Consider the following 9,537-nt stretch of genomic DNA (forward strand, 5'->3'; position numbering starts at 1 on the left):
ACTCTTGGCTCCTGGCCCTGTCCAGCAGTCACTTCACTCTGACCTCTGCTTCCACCCTCTCGCCTTCTTCTCTTACTGCACTTCTCCTGCCTCCCTCGAGTATATTTAAGGGGATTTGGGATGGCACTGAGCCCACCTGGATAACCTGAGATAACCACACCATCTCTAGGTCCTTATAATCACATCTGCAAAGTCCTCTCATGAAGGGAACAGTCACAGGTTCCAAGGAGCAGGACATGGGGGCCCATTGTTCTGCCTGCCAGATGTGCACCCTTACTATGTAAGACTCTGATCCATAAGGTTCTGTTCCTTGCTCAGTTTCCTCTCCTTCTGGCACCCCTATTATGCGGATCTTGTTTTGTTTCGTGTTGTCCCAAAGTTCTCTTAGGCTCTCCTCTTGCTTTTTAATTTTGTTTTTCTAGAAGCTGCTTTGCTTGGGTATTTTTTCTACCTTGTCTTCTAGCTCACTGATGCAGTCCTCTGCTTCTTCTAGTCTACTGTTGATGCTTTCTATTGAGTTCTTTATAGCAGTGATGTCATTTTCATTTCTCCTTGGTTCTTCTTCATTTCCTCTTGGTTCTTACACATATTGTTGAATTTGTCTTCCATTCTTTTCATCCACCTTATGACCAGTTCTCTGAATTCTTTCTCTGCCAGGTTGCTTGCCTCCATTGCCTCCATTTCGTTTACTTCCTTTTCTGGTGATACCTGTTTTTCTTTCATATGCGGGCTGTTTCTTTGTCTCCCCATGATCTCTCTTCTCCGGGTGTCTGGTTATGTAGTTCTCTCTCTCCTTATCCAGGTGAAATCTGACCTTTCAATTAGGGGGTGCAGAGCTCCTCCAAACCCACTTGCTCACGCCACTTGGGGACCAGTGTTCCCGTGTTCGCAGCTGTTCGCTGGGTGCCATTGTTGTAGATTCCCAGGATTTTCAGGCATCCGACAACATCCACTCTCCCCTTCAAGATGGCACGGTCTCCAGGTCAGAGCCAGTCGCTTTGGGAGGGATCCCAACAGCAGTGGGGGTCAGGGGAACCCCATCTGGCAGCCCCCTACAGTCCCCTGCTGTCCCTCAACTCACAAACAAATACTCCCCGGGCGACCACACACTCTCCCTTCGTTCTCTCACTCACACACTATCTTGCAGTCTGCCTTCTTGTCGGCAGCCATCTTCCTTCCCTCCTCTGTAAGGTTCTATAACTGGCCCAGAGGCACACAGATAAGCAGAGCTGGGATTCAAGCCCAAGGCTGCCGGGCTCCAAAGCTTTCTTCTTTGAGGCGAAAGACACGAGACTGGCTACAGTGGGAATGGCTCAGAGCCCCTCCACACCAGGATCTGGCATTGGAGCAGGACGGCACGTTTCTGCCTGGGGGTTCCAAGTCCGCAGACCTGGGTTCTAGGTCCTATCCTTCCTCCAACTCCCTGGGAGACCAAAGACCAAAGACATTAGGCAAATTCCAAGGTGCTGGGGAGGCTGGAGCAGCTGATCTCAAAGTGCCTTTCAGCGTGGACATTCAGAGGTCCTGTGACTCAGGGCCTGTCAGTGGCCTGGCGCGGAGGTGCTGGCTGGGCCTTCGGAGAGAAGCCTCACAAACGGCGCTGCACATCAGTGAGCACAGCTCTTCACCTGTCAGGTTCCTGGGCCCCTAACAAGCCTGTCCCCATCTTGCTGATCCAAGACAGAGGCTCAGGGAGATCACATAACTGCCTCCCCAGGCACCTCCAGGACTTTGCAAGTCGGAGGCAAAAGGAAATGAGAAAGCAGTTCTGCTGCCTTGACCTGAGGTCCTTCCTCCCACATCAGTGGTCCCGGGGGCCGCCATCCGTTCTCACCTGTGTGTGATCCCATGTAAATAAGAACCACGCAAAGATACATGTTTTCCATTTACGTGACTGTCCTTAATTCTGAGATTGTGCTCTATTTTTGTGTTAAAAAATCTTTTCTTGCCCTCGCCAGTTCGGATAGAGTGTTGGCCTGCAGACTGAAGGGTACGGGTTCGATTCCGTTCCAGGGCACATGCCCGGGTTGGGGCTCAATCCCCAGTAGGGGGTGTGCAGGAGGCAACCATCAATGATTCTCTCATCATTGTTTCTATCTCTCTCTCCCTCTCCCCTCCTCTCTGAAATCAATAAAAATATGTCTTTTAAAAAGTATTTTCTGTTCTGAAGTGCTGGTCATGGTAGATGTAGGGTTTGGGGGGCGCAGTAGGTAGGATTTTTACATGACAACATTAAAAGTCGGCAACTCTATTGCTGGTCTCTAGAATTTGTTTGGAAATACTAGAGGCCTCTGTAACCTCCAAGCCAGGGAGCCACTGAGCACTGTCCCCCTCTCCCCAGGTGGCTCTGAGCACCCCACGTCTCTTCCTTAGGCCTTGGGAGGTCTCCAGGGGCTGGGAGAGAGGGGTGCAGAAGCTGCAGCTGAGGGAGGGCAGCAGGGGGGAGTCTGCTCTGTGGGGGAAGGCGGGAGGGGTGCGGACACATCTCCCTGGAATTGCAGGGGCTTCCTGCTGTTCCTGACCAGCTTGGGGACCTTCTTCCTTCCCTCCTCTCCCCTGCTGCACTGGCACAATGGACAATAGTGGGAAACAGTGGACCAGACCCTGGGGACCTGTAAGCCTGCAGCCACCCCCTCCCACTACCTCCTGCATCCTTGATCCCTGGCCCTGCAGGCTCCCCACCCCCCAGCTTCCTGTTTGCCCACTCTGTTTGCCCAGCCCTGGGTCAGAGCTGATCCTTGAACTCTAGGTTCCAGATTCCCGCTGGGACCTGTGAGCCTTGGCAAGGCCTGGGCTGGACTGATCAGCCTCCCAGCCCAGCCCGTGCTGGAGGCATAAATAGGCCCCGGGCAAGCTGCTGCTCAGAGCACTCGCACAGGTACATGCCACTGCCTCCTCCAGTCCCTCTGGCTCCCCCAGCTCGAAGCTCAGGCTCTGGGATCTTGGCTCCAGGCTCTGCCAGGTGCTGGGCTCTGGATACCTGAGGCTGCTCCGCCTGGAGAGTGGGGCACAGGCCCTCCAGCCACAGGCACCCACTCAGCCAGGCCCCTCTCCTCCTCCAGGTCCTCAAGATGAAGGCTGTGGTGCTCACCTTGGCCCTGCTCTTCCTCACAGGTAAGTGCTCCCAACCTAGACAACCAACATCAGGAGGCCCTCTCCCTCACCCCCGTGGTCTACCCTTCTGGGCACAGGGAGCGGAATTTCTCTCAAGACCCCTCTCTTCTGCCCCAAGCTGGCCTTTCCGCTCAGATCCGGCCCAGAACTGGCCTGACTGAGGTGCCTTCTCTCCACCCCAGGGAGCCAGGCTCAGCATGAAACACAGCAAGAGCAGCCCCCGTCACAATGGGAGCGAGTGACGGCTTTAGCCCAGGTGTATCTGAACTCAGCCAAAGTCAGTGGCAGAGAGTACATAGTCAAGTTTGAAGAGACCGACCTGGCAAAAAAGCTGAAGTAAGGACCCCACGTGGGCTCTGGGTGGCACAGGGGCTGCTGGTCCTGAGGGGCGGATGCCAGGCCTGTGGGTAGATGTAGCCACACGGGCTGCATCCCAGCTGCTACCTGATGGGCCCCATACCTGGATGGAGAAACAGCCTCCTAGCGGGAGGCGGGGGGGGGGGGGGGGGGGGGACGGCAGACCAGGGACCCGTCAGAGAGCCCAGGATCTAGTTCTGCCTGCACGAGCAGCAGCCCCCTCCCTTCCTCCAGCCCCTCTTCCTCTCACCCAGCGGCAGGGAGGGCGGTCTTCGGAGACAGAGGAGAACGGTCTGGAAGTATAGAGATGAGGCCTTTAAATGGTCTGGCTTTGGGGACAGACAAGACTGATCACCAAACCCAGCTGTCTCCCACTAGCTCTTCAGTCTGGGGACTGTGGTTGGGCGGGGGGGAGGGAGAGGAGGGTCCTTGGGTGAGACACTGCCTGGGAGAAGCCAGGCCCAGGCCTGACCCATCGCTCCCCTACAAGCAGGCAGTTCTGCCCAGACCTCACCACAGGTAAGCTGGGTGCTGGGTCTGCAGCTCCGAGGTGTCCAGGGTGCCTGGGAGGTCCCCCCTGACACCTGCTCCCTCCCTTCCCCCCAGCCTGACAGTCCTTGAAAAATTGGACACCCTGAGCAACAAGGTCGCCGACCTGCAAAAGCAGCTCCACCCAGTGGCCCAGAACATCTGGGCCAAACTGAAGAATGAGGTGGGGATGCTGACCGGGGAGCTGAACAAGGACCTGGCGGAGGTGATGAAGTCCTACCTGGAGGGCATCCAGAAGAAGTGGCAGGAAAGGGTGGAGCCGCTGGGCCAGGACCTGCGTGTGAGCGCGCAGAAGCAGCTGCAGGTGCTGCAGGAGAAGCTGGGCCAGCTGGGCGAGAAGGTGCGGGACAGCGCGCGTGAGCACATGGATCGCGCGCGTGCGCACGTGCTCTCGCTGCCCGTGATCCTGCAGCCCTTCGGGGAAGAGCTGCGCCAGTGCATGGAGCCCTGCAACGGCAAGCTGCGCGAGTGCCTGGAGCCCTACGGGGAGCAGCTGCGCGAGCACCTGCAGGCGCTGCGGGAGGGCGGCGTGGGGCTGGCCGAGCTGCGGGAGCAGGTGGGCGAGCAGCTGCTCTCGCTGCGCAAGCAGGCGGAGCCCACGCTGGGGGAAATACACAATGACCTGCAGCCGATGTGGCAGATCCTCCAGGACGCCTTCCTGTACGACATCTCCCAGAGGCTGACCGGCCAGTGAGGCGCCCGCTCCCCTCCCCGACCTCGGTCCCCTTCCCATCGCTCGGTTTCTGAGAATAAACGTTTACAAAGCGGGACGCATGTGCTGGGTTTGATGCTTTTTGGAGCTTCAAGAATGGTTTTTAAACAATTAAAAGGTCTCCAAACGGTTCTCTCTTGGGAGAAGAGACGGGGTGCGGGCTTCGGAGCGCGCGGCTAGGAGCCCTGCGGGGCCTGCTCCAGGAGCCGGTGCAGGCGGTAGGCGTCCCCTCCTAAGGAGGACCAAGCAGAAAGGAACCGGGCCAGGCAAAGCTGCGGATAATCCAATGCCAAGTGCCTAGGAGCCCAGCAGGATTGCAGCCGGGGTCTGAGGGGCACGGGAGGGGGGCTGTTTTGCTGGGAGAAGAGGTCTGGTCCCCAGAGGCCTCCCCTGGGCAGAGACAGGAGCATCCCAGCCTCGGGCTCCAGGAGGGGAGGTGGGGGGCACCTCAGGGAGCACTTGAGGAATCTGGGCAGGCGCAAACCAGGAGCCTGGCCCTTGCTCCTTCCTCCTTTATTAATGAAACAGCGTTAAGCACTTCCCTTTACTGTTTTCACAAGGGCAGCTGCCCTCCCTCACTCCCACTGTGTCCTCAGCTGTGAAGCCAGCCAGGCCTCCTAGGGGGCTCCAAGCCCTGCCACCCCCTCTCTGCCCGCTCTGGCCTGCGTCAGAAAAACAACCACGCCTCTGCAGGAAGTTAGCACAAGTTTATTTTCCAGATGCTTTCACAGCACCGTCTTACCGCATCCCTCTCAAATCCTGGGCGGACAGCCATTACACCCATGTCCAGAGGAGGGACTGGAGCTTGGAGAGGGGAGGCCCCCGCCCAGGTTGAAGAGAAGGGTGGCAGAAGTTGCCCTTTTCAAACCCATCTGCCTCTGGGCATCCATGGCTATTTAACAAAACGTGTGTGGCCAGCACTGAGTTTGTCTGGATACACACGTCTGCACGTCCACATGTGTGCAGCCCTATTCACACCAGCCTCTTCACAGCCAGGCGTGCCACCCTCTGTGCATGCTCAGGACCCACAGATCTTCAAAGATCTGGGCAGCGCCTTCACTCAGCCTTCCCACTTCCTCCCCGCAGGGCTTCCCCAGGCCACTGGGCGGTTCCCCTCCTCCATCTCGTTTCTCTTAAGGACTCTCGGATAAAGGACAGGCCTTTTAGTTCCTAACCATCTTGGTTACTAACCACCTCCACCAGCAGCTATCAGCCCAGGTGAGAACATTCCCCACGTGTGGTGCTAGGCTCACAGGCCCAGCTGGACCAGAGATTTCCGGGGCAGCAGATGTCCCCAAGAGGGTTCGGGTGTACAGGCCCTGCCCAGATTGGTCAGGGAGCCCTTCACACCTGGCATAGGAGGGGTAAGGGTTCTTTCTGTGTCTACTGAGCAGAATGTGGGCGGCTGACCTGGGCTTGAGGTCTGGCTCCGCCATTGGGCAGCGACATGGGAAGGCTGACTGTGACATGGGCAAGCAAGGCCTTCACTTCTCTCAGCCTCATCTTCTTCACTGGAAGAATGGGGGACCGCTCAAGTAGAATGTGGTTCTAGAACTCTCTGATGAGAGCGTCTAAGCAAAGCACCATCTGTGGGTGACCTTGGGTTCCTTCTTAGTTCCCAGGACACTGGCCCTCTCCCGCCAATCCTGGTCCCAAGGGAGCAATCAGCTCAAACTGTACCAACATGATATCCATTTACCTTTGATGTGCCAGATGCTAAGCACGGTCTCATTCCATTCATTCATTCATTCATTCATTCAACAAACCTGCAATTGAGGGGGCATTGTTGTGACCCCTTTACAGATATGGAACCGAGGCTGATATACTTGGTGGACAAGGTCAGAGCCTAGTCATATCTTACCCAACAGCTCCCCCAGGGGCCTCCTCCCCTCAGGGGTGGCTGAGAGGGCCAGTGGCCCAGGTGGTGCAAGTCAGTAGCTCCATAACAGGGTGAACACACAGTCCCAACTCTGGCGAGGACATACAAGTGCAGGCACAGTGCCTGGCAAGAGCACACATTCAAGGCATGTTGTACAGCATTTGGCAGTTATTCCAAGTATTGTCAAACTAGCATTCTGTTTGTGCCTCCACACAAACCCGTCGAGGCAGGCAGGGTAAGTAGGGTTATTCCCACCTTACAGGTAAGAAACTCGGGCCCAGACACGAAGAGGTGGGAAGGGCACCGGCCCTAGGCCTGCTCGGTCCAGCGCCGCCTGCAGAACAGCCCGCCCATGCCCAGCCCAGACATAACATGACACATGTGGGACGCCCCACTCACAGCAGCTTTATTGGGAAGACAGCAAGCCTGGGGCCAGGTCTGGGGGTGGGAGGGGAGGACACTGAGAATGCTGCCCCTTTTGAGCGAACTTCGGGGGCAGCCCTGGAAGCTGCAGGACCCAAGGAGCCGGCAGGATGGATGGGCAGGCAGGCGTGGGGCGTTGAGGTCTCAGGTGGCCTAAACAGCCGGAGCCGGGGTGGTGCTCGGGGCGGCCCCAGGGGCGAGGGGCCAGAAGTTGGAGAGCGGGCTCGTGAGGGTACTCCAGTAGTCCTTCAGGGAATTGAAGCCCTCCTCCATCCAAACGCTGCGTGCAGACAGGAGGGAGAGCATAGGCGTGAGGACAGAGCTCACCGGCCGCAGCGGCCACCATGGGGCCCCACATCTCCCCACTGCCTCTCCCCCTCAACCTTGCCCAGGGACCCTCCCGCCTGAGACCTCAGGCAGAGTCCCTGACAGCTCCACCCCAGCAGAAGGTGGTGATGGGACTCTCGCTCAAGTCCCTTGCTTGCCTCTCCAGGCCGGGCAAGCTGGCGGGGAGTGAGGGCACGGGAGTGCGGGTGGGGCCTGTCTTTCTATTCTAGGCAGATGCTGCCCCTAGAGTTAGACAGCCCGGGGGCTCAGAGTGGGGCAAGGAAAGGCCTCTCATTTGGAAAGTCATCGGAGGGTTTATCAGCTATGTGATCTGGGCAGGTCACAGCCTCTCTGAGCCTCGATTTTCTCATCTGTGAAATGGAGAGAAGAATCCCCTCTGCACAGGCAGTTCTGAGGACTGAAAATGTCTGTGGGGCTTCTGGCAGGGACACCCCAGTGCCGGGCAGCGCAGGCAGAGGGGACGGACAGACTTCTGCTCCTGTGGAGCCCCGGGCTCAGAGCAAGACTGAAACACTCACACACCCTGGGCTGAAATGGGGTGTGGTGGGGGAGGGCATCGCAAACTGCCTGCCAGGCTGTTAGAAAAGGACAGGGAACTGAGGCCTTTCTTAAAGCCACGCAGGACAGCCGAGGGAGAAAGGAGGCGGGAGAGGGAGAGGGGCCAGGAGGAGAGAGCCTGTCCTCTCTCCTCATGGCCACAGGCCTGTTGCGTAGACCAGGCAGGAGGCCGAGAGCGCAGGTCCCGGGCGGGGCAGCTGGGAGCCGGGCGGGCGTACCTGGCCTTCTGGGTCACCGGTAAATCCTTTACACTGGACAGGGCTTTCTGGGCCTGCTCCATGTATCCCTCCATGAATCCCAGGAGGAAGGCCTTGTCCGCCTCCTGTGCTCCTGAGAGGACAGCAGCCAAGGGGGTGGATCAGCGCTGGGAGCCCTGCCTCCTGCCCAGGCACCCATCAGCCCCCAGATCACCAAGCCACCTCCCAAGGGTCCTCTGGCAGAAACCTGCCCCCACCTTCCCCCCACCCCACCCCAGCCCGAGTCCCCACAAGCTGCTTACGGGCAGAGGCCAGGAGCACCAGGAGGGCAGCGACGAGGAGGGCCCGGGGCTGCATGGCGCCTTTGTCCCTGCAGGGAAGGTCTGGTGAGGGGAGCTCCAGGCCTGCAGGGGTGCACCGAGTTCCAGTGCACCGAGCTGGCCCCTCCCAGGCGGACAGCCTGCTCCCACTGAACACTCAAATACGGGAGGTGAAGTCTTCCCGACGCAGACACAGCCCCCAGGAGGGAGGCGCGGGGTGGAGCGGAAAACCCACCAGCCCCGGAATCAGGACACCTGGGTCTGGTCCATCTCTGCCACCAACACGCTGTGTGACCTCGGGTGGAGCTGCCCTGTCCGGGCCTCTGACGTCTGTCAGGGATAGGACTGGGGTGTCCAGTCCCACACATGTGACATGCGGACGAGGAAAGTGTGCAGACCTGGAGGCAGCTCCAGCCCCAGCTCTGGGCTACTTTCTCCGTCGCTTTGGGCAGGTGACCTCCTCTCCATGGGCCCCAGTTTCCCCCAGTGTGCAATCGGAGGGGGGCCTCCATCAAGCCCTAAGTCTTTCTGGGCTCCTCTCAGGCTTTGCTGGCTGACAGGGACCCTCTTCTGCCCATCTCATCCTGCTCTCCTGTCCACCACCCTTCCCTCCCCCGCCACACCCAGGACATTACCTGGAGGAGCTGCTGCTGGGAAGGAATTGAGCAGGCAGAGCAGAGGGTTCTGACCTGTTTTATATTGTCCCCGGCGCAGTGGGTGCAGAGATCTGGTGACCTGGGCAAAGGTCACCTGCTGACCAGTCTAGACCAGGGCCTCAGGTAGGGTGGCAGATGCAGCCAGGCCTGCTGGGAGAGTTGGGAAATCTCTAGAAGGCTATGGGTGCCCATGCCACTCTCCTGGTACCCCTATAGCCCAGATAGGTTCAGGAACTGGGGGTGTATGAGTCTGGAAAGACCCCATTCCTTCCTAGCAGCCTGGCTCCCCTGGAAGAGGCTAGTGAGAGCAGAGGGGCTTCAGGACAAGCCAGGGGCCTCTGGGCCCACCTTTGCCCTTCACACTTGGTCCCTCCCTTCCCCGCCCCTAAGCCCTGATAACAGCCCGGACTAGGGGGTGGGGTGG

The 9,537-nt window shown here is 58.6% G+C and overlaps 2 protein-coding genes across 3 annotated transcripts; one reads left to right on the forward strand and one right to left on the reverse strand.

Moving 5' to 3' along the window:
• Positions 1-2,796: 2,796 nt before the first annotated feature.
• Positions 2,797-4,794, forward strand: APOA1 (apolipoprotein A1). Of its 2 annotated transcripts, none has more exons than XM_036324238.1 (4): positions 2,797-2,878; positions 3,063-3,114; positions 3,297-3,450; positions 4,078-4,794. In XM_036324238.1, exons 2-4 carry the CDS (start codon positions 3,072-3,074, stop codon positions 4,712-4,714), a joined length of 834 nt encoding a protein of 277 aa, XP_036180131.1. In that variant the 5' UTR covers positions 2,797-2,878; positions 3,063-3,071; the 3' UTR covers positions 4,715-4,794. The 2 variants fall into 2 exon arrangements, with proteins under 2 accessions (XP_036180131.1, XP_036180130.1); XM_036324237.1 differs by having other exon boundaries at positions 2,846-2,962.
• Positions 4,795-6,993: 2,199 nt separating this feature from the next.
• On the reverse strand, positions 6,994-9,147 carry APOC3 (apolipoprotein C3). The gene is made up of 4 exons (XM_036324239.1): positions 9,093-9,147; positions 8,440-8,507; positions 8,159-8,270; positions 6,994-7,314 (listed from the first exon to the last, which is right to left on the reverse strand). Exons 2-4 carry the CDS (start codon positions 8,492-8,494, stop codon positions 7,188-7,190), a joined length of 294 nt encoding a protein of 97 aa, XP_036180132.1. The 5' UTR covers positions 8,495-8,507; positions 9,093-9,147; the 3' UTR covers positions 6,994-7,187.
• Between the last annotated feature and the right edge of the window lie 390 nt (positions 9,148-9,537).

Source organism: Myotis myotis, unplaced genomic scaffold, assembly GCF_014108235.1.
Source record: "Myotis myotis isolate mMyoMyo1 unplaced genomic scaffold, mMyoMyo1.p scaffold_m19_p_10, whole genome shotgun sequence".
NCBI classification, from domain to species: domain Eukaryota; kingdom Metazoa; phylum Chordata; class Mammalia; order Chiroptera; family Vespertilionidae; genus Myotis; species Myotis myotis.

Coding starts and splice junctions, on each gene's coding strand:
- APOA1 (XM_036324238.1), top strand. CDS start 3,072: ATGAAGGCTGTGGTGCTCACCTTGGCCCTGCTCTTCCTCACAG. Junction 3,115..3,296: donor GGCCCTGCTCTTCCTCACAG/GTAAGTGCTCCC, acceptor TCTCCACCCCAG/GGAGCCAGGCTCAGCATGAA. Junction 3,451..4,077: donor GACCTGGCAAAAAAGCTGAA/GTAAGGACCCCA, acceptor CCTTCCCCCCAG/CCTGACAGTCCTTGAAAAAT.
- APOC3 (XM_036324239.1), bottom strand. CDS start 8,494: ATGCAGCCCCGGGCCCTCCTCGTCGCTGCCCTCCTGGTGCTCCTGGCC. Junction 8,271..8,439: donor GGTGCTCCTGGCCTCTGCCC/GTAAGCAGCTTG, acceptor CTGTCCTCTCAG/GAGCACAGGAGGCGGACAAG. Junction 7,315..8,158: donor CCGGTGACCCAGAAGGCCAG/GTACGCCCGCCC, acceptor GTCTGCACGCAG/CGTTTGGATGGAGGAGGGCT.